At 46.4% G+C, this 20,529-nt stretch overlaps 5 protein-coding genes across 7 annotated transcripts; 1 reads left to right on the forward strand and 4 right to left on the reverse strand.

Annotated features, from left to right (window-relative positions):
* Window positions 1–169: 169 nt before the first annotated feature.
* LOC128253704 (uncharacterized) lies at window positions 170–8,546 on the reverse strand. The gene is given in 6 exon segments (XM_052982313.1): window positions 170–3,892; window positions 3,895–4,459; window positions 4,462–4,955; window positions 5,014–7,288; window positions 7,356–7,435; window positions 7,779–8,546. Coding segments are annotated over 4 exon segments (6,456 nt in total). The 5' UTR covers window positions 7,271–7,288; window positions 7,356–7,435; window positions 7,779–8,546; the 3' UTR covers window positions 170–752.
* A 1,013-nt stretch (window positions 8,547–9,559) lies between these two features.
* Window positions 9,560–10,707, forward strand: LOC128254059 (60S ribosomal protein L18a). 2 transcript variants are annotated; one of them, XM_052982854.1, is made up of 2 exons: window positions 9,560–9,707; window positions 10,124–10,707. In XM_052982854.1, the coding sequence occupies exons 1-2, from the start codon at window positions 9,690–9,692 to the stop codon at window positions 10,637–10,639; spliced, it is 534 nt and encodes a 177-aa protein (XP_052838814.1). In that variant the 5' UTR covers window positions 9,560–9,689; the 3' UTR covers window positions 10,640–10,707. The 2 variants fall into 2 exon arrangements, with proteins under 2 accessions (XP_052838814.1, XP_052838815.1); XM_052982855.1 differs by having other exon boundaries at window positions 9,642–9,711; window positions 10,130–10,707.
* LOC128254058 (peptidyl-prolyl cis-trans isomerase E) lies at window positions 10,704–11,885 on the reverse strand. Its single transcript, XM_052982853.1, has 4 exons — window positions 11,610–11,885; window positions 11,165–11,551; window positions 10,933–11,105; window positions 10,704–10,870 (listed from the first exon to the last, which is right to left on the reverse strand). Exons 1-4 carry the CDS (start codon window positions 11,808–11,810, stop codon window positions 10,726–10,728), a joined length of 906 nt encoding a protein of 301 aa, XP_052838813.1. The 5' UTR covers window positions 11,811–11,885; the 3' UTR covers window positions 10,704–10,725.
* A 125-nt stretch (window positions 11,886–12,010) lies between these two features.
* On the reverse strand, window positions 12,011–12,650 carry LOC128253837 (serine palmitoyltransferase small subunit B). Its single transcript, XM_052982521.1, has 2 exons — window positions 12,447–12,650; window positions 12,011–12,236 (listed from the first exon to the last, which is right to left on the reverse strand). The coding sequence occupies exons 1-2, from the start codon at window positions 12,580–12,582 to the stop codon at window positions 12,055–12,057; spliced, it is 318 nt and encodes a 105-aa protein (XP_052838481.1). The 5' UTR covers window positions 12,583–12,650; the 3' UTR covers window positions 12,011–12,054.
* Window positions 12,651–13,315: 665 nt separating this feature from the next.
* Window positions 13,316–20,476, reverse strand: LOC128253834 (coiled-coil and C2 domain-containing protein 2A). 2 transcript variants are annotated; one of them, XM_052982519.1, is made up of 7 exons: window positions 18,970–20,476; window positions 17,343–18,300; window positions 16,412–16,695; window positions 15,135–15,857; window positions 14,512–14,693; window positions 14,324–14,447; window positions 13,316–13,667 (listed from the first exon to the last, which is right to left on the reverse strand). In XM_052982519.1, the coding sequence occupies exons 1-7, from the start codon at window positions 20,473–20,475 to the stop codon at window positions 13,476–13,478; spliced, it is 3,969 nt and encodes a 1,322-aa protein (XP_052838479.1). In that variant the 5' UTR covers window position 20,476; the 3' UTR covers window positions 13,316–13,475. The 2 variants fall into 2 exon arrangements, with proteins under 2 accessions (XP_052838479.1, XP_052838478.1); XM_052982518.1 differs by having other exon boundaries at window positions 14,512–14,750.
* Window positions 20,477–20,529: the final 53 nt, after the last annotated feature.

Below are 20,529 nucleotides of genomic sequence, written 5' to 3' on the forward strand. Positions count from 1 at the left end.
TTGTTAACTTATAATCTATTAGCGGCTTGCGTAGAGTATATCCAATTATCCTTTTCTATTTTTCGGAACACCCAATTATATATCCTCGTTGATTACCATATAAATTGATGAGCCAATATTAGTCTTTTCGCCGAGTGACCAAACAAATTAGGACAATTAGTTTTGATGGTTTTGTTGTATACGTCTCACAATGTTGCATGTTTATTTCTCTCATAATCCACTGCATTCCGATTTGCAGATGGCTTTCGATTTGTGTTCTAATCATAGTCATTACATGTATGTATATATATGTAGATTTAGTTATGTACTATACTTGGGGGACTGCTATTTATAAGTGTAAACCCTAATGCCTAAGTGTTTGTTTATGGGATCTCTCAAGTACTCTAGCTATTTTACAAAGTGCATATATGAAATATGCAGCCATCGATATTTACATACAGCTTAAGTGAATATAGAAATAGATATTTGAATTAGCATTAGCTTAGCTTAGGCTCTCCACGGAGAGCTACTTTGAGCCTTGGGTTACCTACTGCCCTCAATTTATACAAATACGTTACTTTATTACTCTAGAAATGTTTTGTTTTTTTTTTTTTTAGTAGTTTAGATAAGATAAAGATATCTTCTTCTCAACCGATCGCCGAGAATAAGCAACTACATGTTTTTATCAATTAATAAGCGTAATCCATTCTGTAGTGGGGTTTGTAGTGTTATAGTTGATTTTTTTTGTGAAAGAAGGATCCAAAGATGTCCGTTCATTGGGGCTTGTTGCCCTGATAGACACCCTCCGAGTACTTTGGCCTGCACTCGGCGCAGAACCACTTGCCCTGCGGTGCCACCATGATGCCCACGCACTCGAAGTGGAACCACTCGATCAAGCAGTTGTCCCCGTCGCAGGCGATCATCTCGGACACCTCGTCGTAGGGACAGCGGCAATAGCAGTATACGGATTCACCCTCGCGAGCGAGACGAGCACCTGCCGGTGGTCGAATGGGGTAGCGTATGTTGTTGGCCTTGAAGTACTGCAGCGTAGCGAATCCGGGATTGGGCAGCAGAGCAGGTGGAATGGGCTGATTGAAGGCGGTGGCTGCCGGAGGCGGTGGTGGAGGTGGTTGGACCGGCAAAGCCACCGGGACAGGCGCTGGCACAACTGGAGGTGGTGGCGCCAGTTGCGGAGTGGCCACCAAACTGGTCACATTAATCTCCGCATCCTCGTCGTCCGAGCTGCTCTCACTGCTGTCCGACGGCGGAGCAGTGCTGGGCAGCAAGCTGGGCCGAATCTTAAGCGTCGGAATAGGTGGCAGGTGATCCTCTCGATCGGGTTTGTGGCGCTTGGCCGAACGAGATCCTCCTGCGCCGTGCAGCGACGACCGCTGCTTACTCCTCTTTCGCGACGATCCAGAAAACGAACTTCCACCATTGCTGTGCGAGTGATGGTGGTGTCCGCTATTATTGTTATTTCTGCTGCGCTGCTTGGGCGGTGTGGGCAGATCCTCCTTGGCCCAGGTCAACTGTGGTGGTGGCTGTGGCTTGATGAGCTGCATTCCCACCTGCAGCGGTGGCGCCAAGACGGCACTCATGTTCTCATCGTCGCTCGTATAGCCATAGAACTTGTTTGGTCTTCGCTGGCGTTTCGAACGCTTCAGTTGGCCATCGGCATCGGAGCAGCTGCTGCCCTCACTCATTCGGGTCATCGAAGATTGCAGATGGCGATGCGTGAGTGGGGTGACGGAAAACAGAGACTCTTGGTGGGACTGCAAGGGAGTTGGTGGCTCCAGGGGCGCTACCATTCCATCTATGGGCAACGGGGTACTAGCCATGGGTGGCATCTTGCCGGATTTACACGTTGACTTTCGTTCCCGCTTCTTTTTCTTGTTCCTCACCCTTTCGCGTTTCTCTGCAAAAGCAGATGCCTCTTCTGGCAGCGAGGGAGTCGAGGGACGACTGTTTTCCACTATGTCGTAGTTGTTACTCGGCCGGAGTGGAGCATGCTCCGCCATGAGAGCCTCGCGTTTCTGGGCCAGCAGCTCATTGGCCAGTTTCTGGGGATGGGAGTCGTAGAACTCCTCATCCGTATCCGAGAAAGCCGTATCGAAATCCGACTCATTATACATCGGTGGCTTTGGCGATGGTGGGGCAGCAGGATTATTCTCATTCACAGGCGTGACACTGACATTCTCTTCAGGATCCCGCTCACTTTGCTGTCCTCTTTTCAGTGACTCGGAGCTCTTCTTCTGCCTCAGGGATTTCTTGCGAGCCCGCTTCTGTGGCGATCCTCGAGCATTGGAGCTGTCCGAGTCGTCCGAGTCATCGCTCGAACTGCTGCTGTTGCTGGAACTGCAGCTGCAGTTGGAGCCACAGGAGCAGCTTGAAGAATCCGATTCCGAGGAGCTGGAGCTGCTGGAACTGTCGCTTTCGCTAGAGGCATTCTGACCAGGCGTTTTGGTGGAAGATTTGGTAGTCGATTTTTGTTTAATGGGCGAGGGTTGAGGTGTGCGATGGAGTTTGCAGTAGTCGTGATCGGACCAGGCCACATGAAGCTTGGTGGGCGGCTGGTTGTCCACCACAGCATCCTTTTCTTCCTCCTTGACGGCCTGTTCTTCCGGGTTGACAGCCTGATTCTGCAGCAGATTCTTCCAGATCGATACATCCACTTGCTCTTCCTCCTTCTTGGGCTCCGAATCTTCATCCGCTTTGCCTGCCTCAAGCTCCTTTTCTTCTTTAGAGATGTCTGAGGATTTATCCTTATCCTCCAGTTTAGACTTACCATCCGCTTCATCGGCATCACTCTCTGAGGATGGCGACAGCATCACCTTGGGCATGCCCAGATCATCCACAGAAGATCGCATTGGCACCACTGGCTGCTCCTGATGACTACTCCTTGGGGCATCGGAATCGCTATCATCGCTGCTATCCGATTCCGAAAGATTGGGTGCAATGAGGTTGAGGTCCTCAAGGGATTCTTTGTTGCGCTTGGACTTTTTGCGCCGCTTACGACTCTCAGATTTACTGACTGGCTGCTCCTTGAGAGTCGACTCCTTGTAGTCCGGTTCCTCTTCTTTGGTAGACTCTTTATTTGTTTCCGCCTCGGCAAAGTCCTTCTCCTCCTGCTGCTTACCATCTTCCTTTTCCTCAAGGTCTTCTGCTTCCTTCTTGATTTCGTCTAGGTTTTGGGCCGTAACTCCCTTATCTGTTAGCTCCTCGGAAGCTGGTTGGGGCAATTCCTTTACCTCGTGAATGCCGGCGTGCTTGAGCAACAGCTTGCGCGACACAAACTTCTCCTCGCACCCCTCTTCAGTGCACGCATAGCGGAAGTCGCCAGAGTGCATTCTTTGGTGCACCTCCAGGTAGATGGCCTTGCTAAAGACGAAGCCACACTGCTCGCATGGGAACTGTGCGGGCGGCACACAAAAGTGGTAGACATGGCGCCAGCGCTTCTGTAGGCATTGCTTGCAACTGGCACTCTCCGTTCCGTGCTTCCAGAACAGATGCTTTGAGATGTCCTGCTTGTTGCGATAGGCAATTCCGCAGCGGTAACACAAGTGTAGTAGCTTGTGCTTCCACACATGCGCTGATAGCTTAGCCTGGCTCTGGCAATCCTCAAGACAGATGTCGCAGGCCTGGTGCTGTTTCCGCAGATGCACCATTAGCCTAAAGGCGGAGGGCAACGGAGCCATCTCGCACAGGCAGCATCGAAACTGGAGGTCATATATACTACCGGCCACCTCGCCCGGACAAATGTGGCACAGAATCTCGCTGTAGCTGTAGAAGTTCGTCTGGCACATAACGCATGTGATGTTCGATTTGATGTGCAGCCTCCTATTGTGGGTGTACAGTTCCTTGTGCGTGGAGGTCACGTAGCGGCAACCGAAGCACTCGTAGATTCGCTCGTTGAAGGCTCCACATACTTGCCATCCTCGAGACTGCAGCAGCTGGCCGCATTCAGATATTCATTCTCCAAGAGCGGAAGAAAACTTTTCAACCTTGCGACAATCGTCTCGGCATGCAGCTCCTCTGCCGTAATGCTGTCCACAGTGGCCGTAAATCTGTGCTGGCCGATTAAGTGAAGCACAAGCTGCTTTCCATTCACCGCGATCCGACGAGCGTGGTTGCAATACAGGCAAACGGAATATACTGACTTTAAACATAGTCGTACGAAATCCACCATCGAAAACCGATCCAAAGGACGATCCAATTGCAGATCCACCGTGTGCGTGTCCGTTCCAGCCACCATAATACCATCGGCAGGTGGAAGCGGCTGGACGGGAATCGGTTCAAAATGGCTTTCCTGTAAAGGCTGTGCGAAGTGTTCCAGTGATTCCTCCTTCGCCTTCGGCTGATGATCCTCCATCTCCGGGCCATTCAAGCTGTCGTCTATGTCCATGCAATCACTGCCGAGGCTGTTGCGACGCACTGCATCGGGTTGATCTTGGAATTCGGTAACCACAGCTGGTGGGGGCGGGTCGGGCAGGTTACGTGATTGTTGTGAGGCGATGCAGGCGGCGTGAGAGACCAGCGACGCTGCTCCTCCGGCTGCGGCTGCAGCTGCAGTGGAGGGTCCACCCCTTGTGGCACAACGTTTTCCACCTCTGCATGGGCCAAGATCACCTTCGCCTGCTTTTTTGTGATTATATCCGCCTTGGTTCGCTCAATGTCCAGTTTAGTGCGCTCCAATTCCGCCAGAACACGATTCAGCTTTGCCGAGGTCGAGTCATCGAAGCTGAGCGCTGGCGGTGGAGGAGGAGGTGCTGCTTCAACAGGTAAATCCTCTGGTGGCGCTGGCTCAGCTTCTTCCTGCGGATGCGTAGTGTCTAACTCTTCGTCCTCCGTATCCGTACTGCTTAGAGCAGCATCCACAGACTTTTGGAACTCTTTTGGCACCCGCAACATAATCTTGGGCACAACCAATTTGGGAACGGGGGGCGCTGGAGGATCCTCGACGGGTTCAGGCGCTGGAACTGTAGGAAGATTTAGTAATTAGCTTTAAGATAAAGATATTAAACAACTGTAACTTACTGTTCTCTGCTGGGAAAAGGTTCTGGGGTTCCGGTTGCACCTGAAACGGTAGTGACTCTTGCTGCTCCGGCATCACCTCGATTGGCGCGGGCTGTGCCAGCACTTCCTGTGGAAGTGGCAGAGGCGGTTCCGGTGGTTTCCGCACCTTTTTCCGTCTTCTTACCGGTTTCCGCTTGTTATTTTTACAACCAATGGCATGACCACCCTTTTGGCCGCACAAAGCACACGGCTGCATAAGCTGGGAGCAATCGTGATCCTCAAACTCTGAGCCCTGCACAAAGGTTGCTTGGCACGTGCAACACACGAGATGCCTCGCCCTATCCTCCGTGCTCTGCTGCAATGCCCACGCATCCTTAGCAAAGTGACACTGGTCGATGTCGTGCTTGTTCTCCAGATGCAACGACAGTTTCTCCACACTGGGATACACGTGGTTGCAGTACAGACAGATGTAGCGCTGGTGGACTTCCCGCATGTGAAGGAAGAAGTGCCAACACTGGTGCACACTGCTGCACTGGGCGCAGCGGAAAAAGCGCTCCTTTTTCTGTGGCATCTGTGAGCTGCTCCCGCTGCACTGGGCCTGATGCTCGTTCAACAGCTGGAAGCTTTCGAACTTGAACTGCAGATTGCACTTTGCACAGCTTAGGACTTGGCTTTCCACAGGGACAACGGGTGGACCCACATTGGGATTTCCTTGGAGGCGTTGCAGGAGCAGCGAGCTGGGGACGGAGCCGCTTTCTTCGACCTTTGGCTGCTTTTCGGGTTGGCTGACGGAGGAACTTTTGCTGCGCCTGCGCTTCAGGGATAGCTTCAGCGTCTGCACCCTGACGTTGTTCTCGCTCTCCGGATGATCGATTACCAGCTGGGGCTGCGAGGCGGAGCTCACGGTGCTGCTCCGGCTACTGGTGCTCCTGGTACGGCTCCTACGAATAGGTAGGATGAGGGAGCGCGGAAGCGACTCCTGTGGAGCAATTGTTTCCTCCACCTTAGTGTTGTTGCCAGTGTGGTTTGTTATCACAGACAGTTGCTTGGGTTCATCTGACATTTGGCCGGTCTCCACGTGCTCCTCGTCCCTCACCTGCTCGTCGTCCCTCGCCTGCTCCTCGTCATTCTCCTGCTCCTCGTCCCTTTCCTGATTCTCCTTTTTTAAAACTTGATGAGCCCCATTCAATTTGATCGTCGGCACAACCTCAACAGTTGATTTTTTTGACTTCACACTATCACTCTGAACTTCATCTTCCGAATCCGACTCAATTTTTATTACTCCAGAGGTCGCATCTCCATTTTCGATGCTTGGAAGATCCACGTCCATGGTCAGCGAAGGAGAGTCCACTGTATCGGATCCCTCTAAAAGAGATTCGCCGGCAGGCTGCGATGTAGTTTCTTCCGCTTCTGGCTCTGCATTGGAACCATCCTCATCCACTGCATCTTTATAAAGATCTACCTTGCCGTCCTCACTGCCTAAAGCAGGGCTATTGGGATCTTTAATGGACAAAAACTCTCTTTCCTCACTATCCGAATCGGATTGCAGATATACCTTGCTACCTTCCTCAACCTTGCTTTCGGAATCTTCATTGGGAATATTCGGGGAATATTTGGCTTCCAAGTCCTCACTTTCTAATTCCTTTGATAGATGAAAGACTTCCGTCTCCGCAGTTTCTGCTACATGTTTAGCTTCAGGAGACTCCAATGGCTGCTCCTCTGCATCAGATAAGAACTCCATTTCGTTATCACTTAGGGATCCGACTTTGTCCTCCTCCACTTCGATCTTTAGTTTAATATCTTCTGGAAACTCCTCTTGCAATGGAATTCTGGCGGGTTCTTGGAGCTCCTCTGCACCGTCTTCTGCCGGCTCTTGCTTAACAAGATCTGTGAAGAGAGTTTCTGGAGTTTCTGCAGTCTCCTTCTTAACATCCACTTGAGATTCCTCCTGTACAGATTTGTGTGCCAGACCAGCAGCCTCCTCTTCTGTTTTAGATGGCTTTTCCTGGCCATTTGCCAGGGTTAAGTCTATCACGTCATCGGCGGCACTCTTTTTCCGCTTTCCCTCGTATTTCTCCTCCTGGTCGTTATTGTTCTCCCTCTGCTGGTGGGTCTTGTTCTCCTCCTCCGCCAGGCCCAGCCCATGATGAGGCTCCTCGAAGTCGTCTTCCTCGCCGCCAGCTCCTGCTCCCGATCCCGTTTCCGATCCTGATCCCGCTTCTCCATCATCTCTGTTAGACGTTAGCTTGGCTTGTTGCTGATCCAATGCTTCCATCATATTTTCTGCATTCACACGCTGTGGACCAGAAAATAAGATAAATCGATAAAGCTCACTTTGGGCTATAGAGGATTATTTTTATTACCTTTGCATGCCGTTGGCGCTGAATCCGTTCCGGTTCTCGCTCTCTCTATTTATTGTCGTTCTTCACTGTTGCCTACGCAGCTGAAAGCGAAATTAAATTATTTTGTTATTACGTGAGATATATGGTTTGGCAATTCGACAAGAAATTGACAACAAAGTCGATCGTTTATGCGGGGGCCATAATTCGCGATACACATTGTTTATCTATATATTTACTGCATAAACATTGTAAGTCACCGGTCATCGGGTGTTTTGCAGCCCTGGCACGTAAAGTAAAGCCACAATAATTGAAAATACCAAAATAAATGGTAGCAAAAAGTTAGAGAGAGGGCAACTTTACTGCTAAAAATAAACAAATTTACTTGAAATGTTCTTGGAATGGACACTACAATCACATGTACAGCAATTATGCACGTTTATTTACCTGCTCTTCTTCTCCTGCTGTGTGTTTTTATTGTTGTTTCAGCTTAGTTGGTTATTGTTGTTGTTGTTGCTGTACCCCTGTGCTTAGGTAGAATTTTCCCACAAATTGTAGGCGGCAGAGAGAGAGAAAGGAGAGAGGCCAAAGAGAACGGCGGATTTTACGCGCGCAAACCGCAAATAGAGAACGTAGCCCAAAACAACAACCGATTTCACGGAAGTTTGCTGCACAACTGAACCAAAAAGAGACCGAAACCGAGGGAACTGAGAAACCGATTTTTGCCGAGACGAGACGGAACAAGAACGGGGCGCCCCCACCCCTCGGCGTACAATTATACAATTTGCGATTTGCGCCTCGCGCTTCAATTGTTTATCAACGCCCAGGACTCGCAATCGTTATGCAAGTGGATTTCAGAATTGCATGAAATTATTTATTTGGCTTAGTCCCGGCCAACACAAAATGTGGTCTCCTTTTTTGCGCGTCTCTTGTGAGGGGTAAAAAATTTTCTTCTTTTTGCACGTCGCCGTCCACGCTTTGCATTTTATGTTCTGCCTACTTTGTTCGCGCACTTTTCCACTGTGTTTTAGTTGCAAGACCTTGGGTATTGTATGAGGAATGGGTATTTCACAATTTGGCTGCGTTTAGCGCTCGAATTACGCGTGAAAAACAAGGATTTAGCAATATTTTTCGCCTTTTTTACAGCCATTGAAACACGCGCAGAAGCTAGTGATGCGCGGTGGCTCGATAGTTCGCGCAGCGTGCAGCCAGTGATGTGCATGTGCGATAGTGGAAACGGGTTTCCCGGTTCGGATCGATTTGTTTTCCGTAAAGACCCCGATTTTATCGATAGGTAATGATTTTGGATAAAATATTAATTTTAAGGTGCCATATTTCTCAAAATCGAGCGAAAAATCGGAATAATGTGACCCAACACCTTTTCTTAAAATCAGTACATACAGATTTGTTTCCCATGTATTAATAATTCATTTATACGTTACTTGATCCGTTGTGATAATTATCACAAAAAAACTGAACTCAGTGTGGTGTTTTGTTATTGTTACTTTTTATCTCAGGAATTTTAAACCTCTTGTTTAATTGTTAAGCCTTTTTAAAAGCAAGAGTGTGTGAATACTTGTTCTTTAGGGATAATAACCTATTCCCACAGAGCACCATCCACCATCTCTTTGAATGATGGTCCGTAAGGTTTTGCAAACGATTCCCGGTTATTCCTTGATGGTGAAATTAACGTTCCCAACCGTACGTTTCTAGTCGATGTTTTTTCAGCGCAACTCTATAACCCAGTCCCACAAAGCACATCCAAGCGAAGCGTTTGGAATTTGTGATGGATGGTGGACTGGTGTTTCCACAGTGGTTGTTTAGGGGGGTCCTTAACTCTATCATTTGTCCGTTGGAAGTACTTTTTCCGACTTTTTTAATGGCGGCCATCTTTGTTTCTGTGAACCAATTTGAACATAGAGTTGATATAAGCCATTCTTTAAAAGTTCAGAAAACATTTAATCTTTGCCTCTCTGACGCCCCTTAGCCGGTCGGAATTGGCCAAGAACTATGGCACCTGCCGCACGCCCTATGAGAAACAATACCTTTACCACTTATTTTAACTCCTTGTCGTCACGAAGCACGTCACTTAATTATTCTGCAAGTTCGATAAACGGCACTTTAGCTCTTAAATATCGATATTTTGAAAATTTAAATAGATTAGGAATTAACTGTGATAATTACAGGAAATGATAATTCAAATTAGCAAAGGCAAATGTAGTTTATTCTAAATGTGTTTACTTATTACTCCTCCAAAAAAAGCTATCGATATTTTTTTGCCATCCCTGAGAATCTAGGGTCAAGTGTCATCTCGATTTGACAAGCTCTTTCCGTTTCCTTTTTGCGTGAACGTTCAACATGAGAGCCAAGGGATTGGTTAGTATTTAACAAAAAAATGATTTAAGCAATCATTATTTGTGTTTCAAATGCGTGCAACAGCCAGGCAAACATATAGCGCATGCAATGCAATTGTTTGAGTTTGTGAAGATACGCAGTTTCTATGTGAAAAGACGGCTGAAGAGTACAAAATGTTGTAGACGTAGTTTGAACATCGACTTTTCTTGAATAAACTGGTATAAATAACTTAATTAATGCAATTTAAAGATGTTGTGAGGGGTTTTAGTGTAAGGCCCAGCTTGTGAAAGCCTTTTAAAAGGTTTACAAAATTTAATTTGCGTCGCCGAAAACATAACCTTCAAAAGCCATGCGTGTGTTTGTTGTTTGCCTGCTTCTGGCTGCATTTGTTTACAAAGTTTTTGAAACCTTTTGACTAAACCAAATCCCACTTTCAGTTGAAGGAGTACGAGGTCGTGGGCCGCAAGCTGCCCAGCGAGAAGGAGCCCCAGACGCCCCTCTACAAGATGCGGATCTTCGCTCCCGACAACATCGTGGCCAAATCCCGCTTCTGGTACTTCCTGCGCCAGCTGAAGAAGTTCAAGAAGACCACCGGCGAGATCGTGTCCATCAAGCAGGTGTACGAGACGTCGCCCATCAAGATCAAGAACTTCGGCATCTGGCTGCGCTACGATTCCCGCTCCGGCACCCACAACATGTACCGCGAGTACCGTGACCTGACCGTCGGCGGTGCCGTCACGCAGTGCTACCGCGACATGGGCGCCCGCCACCGTGCCCGTGCCCACTCCATCCAGATCATCAAGGTGGAGTCGATCGCCGCCGCCAAGACGCGCCGCGTGCACGTCAAGCAGTTCCACGACTCCAAGATCAAGTTCCCTCTGGTCCAGCGTGTCCATCACAAGGGCAACAGGAAGCTGTTCTCGTTCAGGAAGCCCAGGACCTACTTCCAGTAGGTTTCTCCTGCAGCTTTTGACCTATGACTTAGTGGATTTTTCAATAAATGAGAACGTTGAAGAGTAAACTAGGTACAAGAGCGTCTTTATTTGAGTTCGCCGCAGGCGTAGATGACAATCTTTTGGTTGGGAGTGCCCGACTTGGAACCACAACGTTCCATTTTGCGCACCACCTCGGCGCCACTGATGACATGCCCAAAGACCACATGCTTGTTGTCCAACCAATCAGTTCTGTGACATAAAAATACGATTAATTAATAATAACATGGGATAGCGTACGATGTAAAGCTCACTTTGTGGTGCATATGAAGAACTGCGAGCCATTTGTATTGGCGCCAGAGTTGGCCATGGAAAGAGTGCCGAAACTATTGTGTTTCAGGTTGAAATTCTCATCGTTGAACTTTTTGCCATAGATGGACTTGCCGCCAGTGCCATTATTGTTGGTAAAGTCGCCTCCTTGGCACATCTATTGAACAAAAAATGGTTAGTAAAAAGGAGGGCAGGCTTATGGGTTCTAGAACCTACAAACTCTGGAATAACGCGGTGAAAGGAGCAGCCCTTGTAGCCATAGCCCTGTTCGTGGGTGCACAGCTGTCGGAAGTTTTCGGCCGTCTTGGGCACCACATCCGCCCGCAGAAGCATTACAATGCGACCAGCATCGTTGCCGCCAATCCGCACGTCAAAGAATACTTGTGGGTTGCGTTTCTCCGCCTTTTCAATGACCGCCGGCCCCGTTGAGGGTGTCGTCTCCACCTTCTCCGCTTCCGGATCCCCTTCCGGCTGCAATGTGGCGCCTGCATGCTTCTGCAACCAGTCGTCATCCGCCCAAACAGGCTTGAAACTGTCCTCTTTAACGCGCACCGGCTTGGCCAAATTCACACGTATTGTGCGGCCACAAAGCTCTGAATCATTCTGGAAATGGTATAGCAGTTCATATTGAAGCTATATGTTTTTATATACCACTATTTACCATGTTATCTATTGCAGCAGCCGCATCCTCGGCCTGTTCGTATTCTACAAAGGCGAATCCCCGGTGGCGTTGTGATTCGTAGTCCGCCGGCATTTGAATGTCGGCAATATCACCAAATGGTATGAAGGCATTGTTGAGCAGTCGCTCTGTGACCTCGTCAGCCAGGCCACCCACATAAACAGTGCGTTTATCGTTGGACATGGCTAAATTAATTCATGAAATTAAAGAAATCTACAGCTAACGAAAAACCCAAACAAACAATAGTGTGGCCGTTGGTTGTCGAGCTTGAAAACTCGAAAGCCAAGGTTGCCGGACAGTTTTTTTTAAACATATATTAGCCCGGATCAAAACCATTTTATTTCCATTTGGCAGTGCCGTATGCGGATTAAACGTTATGGTCGTTACGTTTTAAATTATTTATTGATTATGATAAGCTAAACTAAGATTATGTGATTACTGCTCCACTTTCGTTGCCACAAAAGCCCTCCAAATTCGAACTGCATGGGCTGGTGAGATTTTGCACGATCGTCTGGGGCCATAGTAGGTGGAAAACAGTCACACAATAGCTCGGCACGAAGGCAAAGGATGCATACAGGATCAGGGAGACGCAGCTGCCCAGAAGGACATCTGAAAATGAAAATAACTTGGTGAGACATCGTCGCAATCCATTAGCAAGTCGGGTGTTCTCCGCTCTAAGACACTAAGACACCGTCTGACTGACCGGCGTTGATAAGATATCGATGAGTAAAGACAGCAGTTGTTACTTTGTAGATACGTCTTGGAAAGGTATGGCATGGTGCGCTAATCTTCCCGAGGGCATGGGTCCTTAGTACTTACTCAGGAAGACCTTCTCCCAGGGCTCGCAGATAGCGATCTGTGTGTTCAGCTCGTAAAGCACATACAGCCATTTCACATAGCGCTTGAATTTCGCATAATCCTCGGCAAGATTTTGGAACATGCTGTTCTTCGACATGAGCTTGTGAAATCGATGTCAGGCGATGTCGACGGTTTCAGGGTGCGCGGCGAACTAGCCCCACGACAGGTGCGACACCTGGTACGCAGGTACCCCCGTCACCGCCTTCTTATCACTGCTCCGTACAACAATGTGGTTTTTTTACCCTTTTGCAGAGGGTATTATAATTTTCAAATGAACTGAAGGAAACGTTTTCGACCTCTTACAGAATATAAATTACTGGTCGCAAATGTCTCCCTCACTTTTGACTGAACTTGAAATGCAAATATAAAAAAATACTTGGAAAATGCTGCTTTGCCAAAGCCAAAAACTCGGAAAAATCAACTGGCAAATGGTTGAATTGCCATACCCCGTTGAACTCATGATAAAATTTCTTAATGATTGGCATTACAGCTAAAAATGTTTATTTTTGGAAAATTTTCACAAAATAACATAGGGTTAACTCTTTTAAAAATGCAAGAATTGGTAAAAAAAAAAAACACTGTAATGGTTTATTATTTCAGAATTATTTTATTATTATTATTGTTATATAAAAATCGGACAGCAATATCATATATGTAGCTGCCGATCGAAATTCAGCTGAAAATCGAAAAAGCATAATTTTCTTACATAGATTATTTTATTTTTAAGGGTATAAAAACTTTGGCTTGCCGAAGTTTTGTTTCTTTTTTGTTTTCTATTAAAACATATATATATAATACATTTTTTGGGCTGTAAACCAAATTAAATTGATTTCAATTCGACCTCCTTCGCGGCGACTTTTAGGTAGCGCCGCGATAAAAAACAGCCCGTTCGGCTACGCTAGCACTCGTTAACTCGTAAGCTGAAAGCTGATAGCTGATAGCGAATCCCAAATGGGAGGGGGATTGCCTCTGGCCTGGCGGATCTCTGAATCACACCACCAGGGGCACCATTGAGAGCAGGAACACCCACACGGACAGCACGTCGTTGGCGTGGGCGTGCACATGGACAGCAACGCAAAACTCCACCATAGCGTCGTGGTTGTAGTGGATGCAGGTCGTCCGGATGCGCTCCGATATGGCCGCCAGATTGGTGTATGCAAAGTTGAGGGTGAAGCCGAAGAGCTGGAAGCAAATGGAAATAGGGTTGCTGATCGATTAGGTTCTTGATCGATGACGGATGAGTTCTGAGTAGGGTAGGGCAGGGGTCGCTTTGTGACGAACAATTGCTATCAGCCCTTATCTTTTTTTGTATAATCGGAAGGTTCTTACACGGTAAATATACCTACGAAATGGTTCACATGTTACTGGCCATTTTAATGACAATTAACTTTTTTCGTCATTAATAAGGCTAGAATTAGATTTTTTTTGGACAAGCTTTGTAACATGAACAGGCGATAGATATATATTTTCTTTATGCCAATAAAACCAAAACTACTTCTTCTATTGATAAATATGAACCAATTATCGTTAAATGACTTTACCTTTTAATTTGGTGTGTTTCTCATTTCAGTTTTAACTTATGTAGGCTTATTATTATTATTATGCAATACAACTTACTAATGGTAACAAGTTAGATAATAATTAATTTTAATTTTATAAAAAAGTTATTAACAATAAATATGCTTTCTCGACACAATATCCAGGGTGAAAGAAATTGACGGAAAAACATTCTGGGGCAAAATTTTGCTCGAGTTGCAAGTATGTACTTCTTTTTTAAGAAGATTAATCCATGCTGATATTGTGTCGTAAAATATACTTAAAATTAATAGGAACCTCACCCTGTAGTTGGGATATTCTCGTTCAAGCTGTTCGCTGAAAACAGGCTCATCATATCGTCCTCTGGAAAAAGTGGACAAATTTTCCATATCGCTAAGGATCTTCTGGAGACGTGGTTGAAAGGCTCTGTTGATAAAAACCATTTAATGGTTAATTAATAACTTAATGGGTAATTAAGGGAAACTCTCACCGGTTCCAAATGGTTTTCCTGGTGGTGCGCCAGGCGCTGATCTTCTTCATGATCTTCCGCTCGATGTGCTTCTGCAGCTGGCTCAGTTCGTAGCTCCTCTTGTACACGTAGTCCAGCTTCTGGACGCCACTCTGGGGGGCAGGAACTCGTCGGCTGAAGAGTGGAAACCAGCAGACGCCATCCTGGAAATTAAAATTTGTCATGCTGACTCGGGCTTCCGTTTGAATGTTGAAATATATCTGTCAAAATAGGCAAGATAAATCAGCGAAGTGGCAAGATTAATAGGGAATTTAATAGCATAGATTAAACCCTGACAACAAAATTGGAATAGTAACATCAAGACTGTGTAAAAATAATAAAATATTTATATTTTATAATGAAATTAAATATATAATTATAGTATTAAATACCATGCGTATTGAATTGCATGGCTTAACATGTAGTATTTAAATTAATGTTTAAAGATATAGATTTAAAATGGAAAATATTTGTTTAAAAGGCTTTATACTTAAATTGATATTAAATTTCCAGATGAAATTTAGTCAATCCACATAAATTCAATACCGAAAATAGTCAAACTAAAAATTATATACAACAATTTTCACCAGTTTAGTCAAACTTACATTCTGTTTTCCAACCACACAATATATTCGCCTCAGCGGACAATACACATCCTGGAGCTGGTATCTCTTGCCAGTGGCAGGAGAAACTAGGACTAGTTCAGCAGTTTCCGGTTGGCGGAAAAGCACAAAGGAGCACTCGCCATGGGGACAGGCCACGCCCAGGATGAGCCAGCACTCCAGGCCCAAGCAGAGCATATAGTTACAGAGCAGTACACCCAGATCCTTGACCGAGCACCAGGTGCTGTCCAGCAGCGTCTGATTGTCCAGCCAAACGCCCCGGAATCCCTGGCAGGGATCATAGGTGCGGAATTGACTGAGCAGCGAGACAAAGCGACAGGAGGCCTCCAGGGGATTCTCCCCGGTGGCCACCGCCGGAGGAAGGGGCACCGCATCCAGGAGTCTCGTGAGGCACACCCTCTTGCCCTGGGCCGTGCACACCAGTGGTTCCACATACCGCTGTGGCTGGGGCAGCAGTTGCAGCAGTTCCAGCCGCCTTTCCCCCAGATATTGCTGCGTTTCCGGCATTTCCGCACAGGCCAACGCACTCGATTGCAGTGGCATCAAATCTCCGCCACTGGGCTCGATGCTCAGGTAGAGCCACAGGTGCACTGCCTCCTTGAACTCGGGATACTGATCCGCTGACATGTTGGTCACCGAGTCAATCAAAGGTCGTTTGTAGCCCACCAGAATTTTGGGCATGGCCAACTCGATGCAGCCCTCAAACTGCGATTACAAAATGATTGGTTTTGGGAGTTAACGATTTGCAAATTAGGGGGTAACCCCCAGTTATATGCTATTTTCGGGAGTTTTTAGAATTATATATATTTAAACATTTAAATATATTTTTGTATTAAAAATTATTTAATAATTATCTTTTAAAGCACCTGCTGGTAAAATGTCCTTTCTCAGATTTTTGACCAAAATTTTAGTAAACTGGATCATGAGAAACAAAAGGTGTGAATTTATTTAGTTAAGAAACACTATAAACTACTTTAATTGAATAATATATAAATTTGAACATATTTAACAAAATGGTTAGAAAAAACAAATTTTGATTTAGATTTTAGATTTTAAATTTTAAATTTATTTATTTATTTTAATTTAAAAAACATCTAGTCACCACATTTAAAAATGACTTCTAGGAAAACTAGCTTAAAGTTGTACGATCATGATCTTTGAATATTTGAATCGGATTGATTTAATATTTAAATTATCTATTTCACAAATATGCAAAAAAAAAGGTTTTTAAACTTCACAGTTAAGGTAAAGTAACATACCTTACGACTGGCCAGAAGACTATTGATGGGCACCCGGAATTCGCCCAGCCAATTGCACTGGACCCGCTGGTACAAATCGGAGGCCTCGTCGCTGTACTGCTGCTCTATGAGTTCGTCGAACAGACTGATCTTGAGATCCTCGCGCAGATCCCCGAACTGACTGTGGATCTGCAGCTGCAGTTGCTCGTTCCAGGTGGGATTGCTGCCCTCGGCGGTGCGACTCCGGCACAAACGCTGGCCATAGCTCAGCGTAACGAAGGGCCGAACATTGGAGTACATGAGGGCTGGAAGGCGTCATTAATAGTGACTCATATAGCTAAGCTACTGAAAATTAATCTGGGAGTCCCATGGTTCCCCTATCTAATATTGAGATTATGACTAACACAAGTACTTTAGTTCAACGATTTGGTCATTCAATGAGTAATTCTAATCACCAATCATTTTTAGACGGCGTTATCCTTATAAATTGTCAATTTAATTTGTGCTAGACTATATGTTCATTTCATAATAACCGTTTACGAAAACATTATGACTTTACATATTCTTAATTATTTCAATGCCACTAGGAGAGGGAATTTTTTAGGCACAGACTTTTGTTTAAAATTCATGTGACAATGGTTTAGTTTGTAGGACAATTTTTGTTTGGGTTTAGTTATCGTTCTTGTTACCTATCTTTCTTGTCATTAAATGAAAAAATCGAATCACTAATCAATAATCTATATTATCCAAAATTTTAATGGAATGAATATGTTACTTGCGCTTTGGTATTTGTTTTACCAAAATGGGACCGGAAGAAGGGTTCCCCATTTTATAATTTTTAATACCAATTCTCGAAAACTAATTTAAGAAGTCAACTTACATAGTTATCTTTTTCATTACTTATAAAAGATTTCCATTAAATGATTAATTCTAATCCCCAATCATTACTCACTCTGCGTGACGAACAAACTGGTGCTCATATCGCCTCCAGAGCTGGTGCGTCGCTCGTTGAGATTCAGGATGTGGCGACTGCGAACCGGAACCCCTGTGGCCCTGACCACATGAAGGGAGACGTTGAAGTGCTTGAAGAGATCGGTTCCGGACTGCTGCTGGCCAGACCAAATGGATGGTTCGCGGGGCAGTGAAGTGGGTTGCCCTTGGAAAACGGAGCAGATGGCCCGCCAGAGAGCTGTCCAGCCGGCGGCAGATGAGTGATCCGAATCCTCGGCCAGGAGGAGCAGCGGCAGAGGCGTCTCCAGCTCCTTGGCCCTCCGCGAACTCTGGCTGGTGATCACCTCGTAGAGCAGCTGGAGGAACTTGCGCCCCCGGTGCTTGTGCAGATCGATGGGGTTCCAGTAGGTGCCCGGCTCCAGGAGCTGAACCTTAGTTCCGAGGCCATCCGGCAGCTGCTCCTCCTCCGAGATTTCCTGCTCCAGGGCGTGCACAAAGCGCAGCTGCCTGGTGTGCAGGTTCCGCTGCTGATGGCGTGAGTGGAGCAACTGGAATCGTCGGTTCTCCAGGAGCTCCTCAATGGCACAGAACTGGAGCTGCTGCTCGGCGAAGATCAGCGGAGGCAGCTGGCTCCTCCTGGTCCTCCCACTTGGCGGTCTGGGCGTGACCAGCTCCTTGGAGGCTTCGGGCAGAGCGCATAGTTTCGGCCGCATAAAGGTCTGACGCAGTGCGTCCGGAAGTCTTTGCACATCGTCTAGACTGTGGGCTCCTCCCCATCCCTCCGTGGATCGGTATTCGTAGTACAGATAGACATCGCCTGCCAACTGGGTGGCGGATGACGATGAGGTTCGGAAGCTGAGCTTCTCCTGCACCGCATCCTCCTTGGAGCTCAACAGGAGTGGGGTGCTCATCTGGGCCAGGCGGCGACTCTTTGGAGTCAACGTGGACTTCTCATACAGCTGAAGGTACAAAATTACACCCTATTAATGAATTACTTTTGTAACGAATTAAAAATTTCATTACAATTAAAGGAAAGTAATAGTAAAGATATGTATACAATACCAGAATTTCATATTTAATTTAAATATTTTTCCATCCATTGCGGTTTCAAGTTAATTTAAATATTGAATATTTCAACTAACTATAACTTCATAATGTTGAAAACAATGTTATTTAAACATATTTCGAAAATAGTCAAATCAGTTTTGATCATCATTGAAAAAAGTAATTGTAAATATTTATTAACTTTTGAAAAGTAAATGCTAATGTAAAAACAGTGTATACTTTTAAAATAAGGAATTTTAACCAAAAAACTATTAATTATTATTAAAGAAAGTAAAGCATTTCATTAATTATGGAAACAAACAATGCTAATAGCTATTTTTTATTAAAATTGAAATGGTAATTAAAAAGCTTCGATTTAAAAGTTAAAAATATATTTAAAATACAGTTGCTGGTATGGTGGGTGTCATCTAAAGATGATAAAAATTCGACTTTTAATTAAATATGGATAAGGAATAAAAGCGACTTCCTTAGAGAATGAACTTTACTTTTGATTTGTAAATTTAAAATCTACAATTGCATAAAGAAACGATTAAGAACCAACAGCTTCATACTTATATACCCACGTAAATGTTTAGATTCTCTGGAAGAGTCCTCTCCAGAAGCACTCCAATGCACTCGTTGATGCATATCTGCAGATCCGGCTCTAGGCGATAGCTCCTGCTCTGGCCCACAAACTGACCGTCCAGGAAGATCTTGAGGAAGTAGTTGCGGGCCTTGGGCAACTGCTCACCGGTTGGAATGGACAACCGGGCGGCGACCTCATCCGCATGCAGGCGGATGACCTCCACAAAGGGTTCCTCTGGGTCCTTGAAGGCCTTGTCGTAGTCCTTCCTCAGACTGGCCATGACCCTGTCGAATTGGGGCTTGCGTGGAGGCTTCGATTGCCCCTCCGACTTCCTCCTGCCGCTGGACTTTTGCTCACTCCACAGACGGAGTCGGGTGTAGAAGACCTCCAGCTGTTCGCGATAGACCTCGGCCAGGTCCGTCTCGAAGCACTCCTTCCAGGCGGAATAGGAGGCCTCCAGGTCGGGTGGATGCATCACCCGGAGACCCAGCTGGAAACGGGTGCACTGGAAGCGCTGCTCGTGGCGCAGTTCCTTCAGCTTGGCCCACTCCCGCAGCAGACGTTGGAGAAGATTACGCTGGGCAGCCGACTCCGAGTAGTAGCGCTGCCTCAGCTGTTGGGTGAGTCTGAGTTGCCTCTTCACCTCCGCCGTCTGATCCTCTCCAGCCGAGGCTAGCATTTTGAGAGCCACCTGGCGAGCAATCTCCAGTTCCTCCCTCAGTTTCCGGCAGATCCTCTGCCTTTTCTGCTGCATGTAGACATCGAAGAGATCCTCCAGCTGCTGGGCCACTCGATGCTCCTCCAGCAGTTGAGGATGCAAGCTGAAGCGGAGCTGTTTAAGGCTCAATTTGAGGCAACGTCTGGTGGGCAACCCCTGGAACTCCCCAGCCGGCATGGGTGCAAAGAACACGCTCTGGAACTCCTTGTGGCACACAGTGCGATATAGCCTATCATCTAGTAAAAACTTCGGGGGACTTCCCCCACTCAACTGGGCTACCAGCTCGGAGCTCAGCTTGCTGGAGTCGCTTTTGGCTTCCTCCTGGAAGCGATTTAGCATGCGGATCTGGGAGTCCTTTAGCTGCGAATCACTCAGGTGCAACTGAAAGTGGAGGGTGTTACTGGGTCGGTACAGTAAGGTCTCGTCATAGTAGTGCCGCTGCTTGAAGAGCTGACTCCAAGCCAGCGGTGGATCCTGCAAATCAATTTGTATGAATGTTTGGGAGGGCGAATCCGAAGGATCCACAGCCAAATCTCCGCCAGAATCTTCGTCGCTCTCCTTGTTGTTGCTTTCCAGCACCGGAGAAACCTTTTCCTGCAGCACCTCATCATCGTTTCCATGGAAAAACTGCAAACTAAGTGCCTCCAAATCGAATTCCTGACCAGCGATGTGGCCTTCCGTCTGCTTGAGTAAGTGCTGCACCTCCTGCTCCCTTTTTCTATAGCCCCTGGTTGTGTGGGTCTTCCGTCTCTTTTTTGTAGTCTTCTTGGGTGAAGTGGACTCCATAATTATTACTTTAATAGAAACCCTAAGGCAGATACAAACAATATACCGCCTGCT

The sequence above is a fragment of the Drosophila gunungcola genome (genome assembly GCF_025200985.1).
Source record: "Drosophila gunungcola strain Sukarami chromosome 2R unlocalized genomic scaffold, Dgunungcola_SK_2 000004F, whole genome shotgun sequence".
Lineage (NCBI taxonomy): Eukaryota > Metazoa > Arthropoda > Insecta > Diptera > Drosophilidae > Drosophila > Drosophila gunungcola.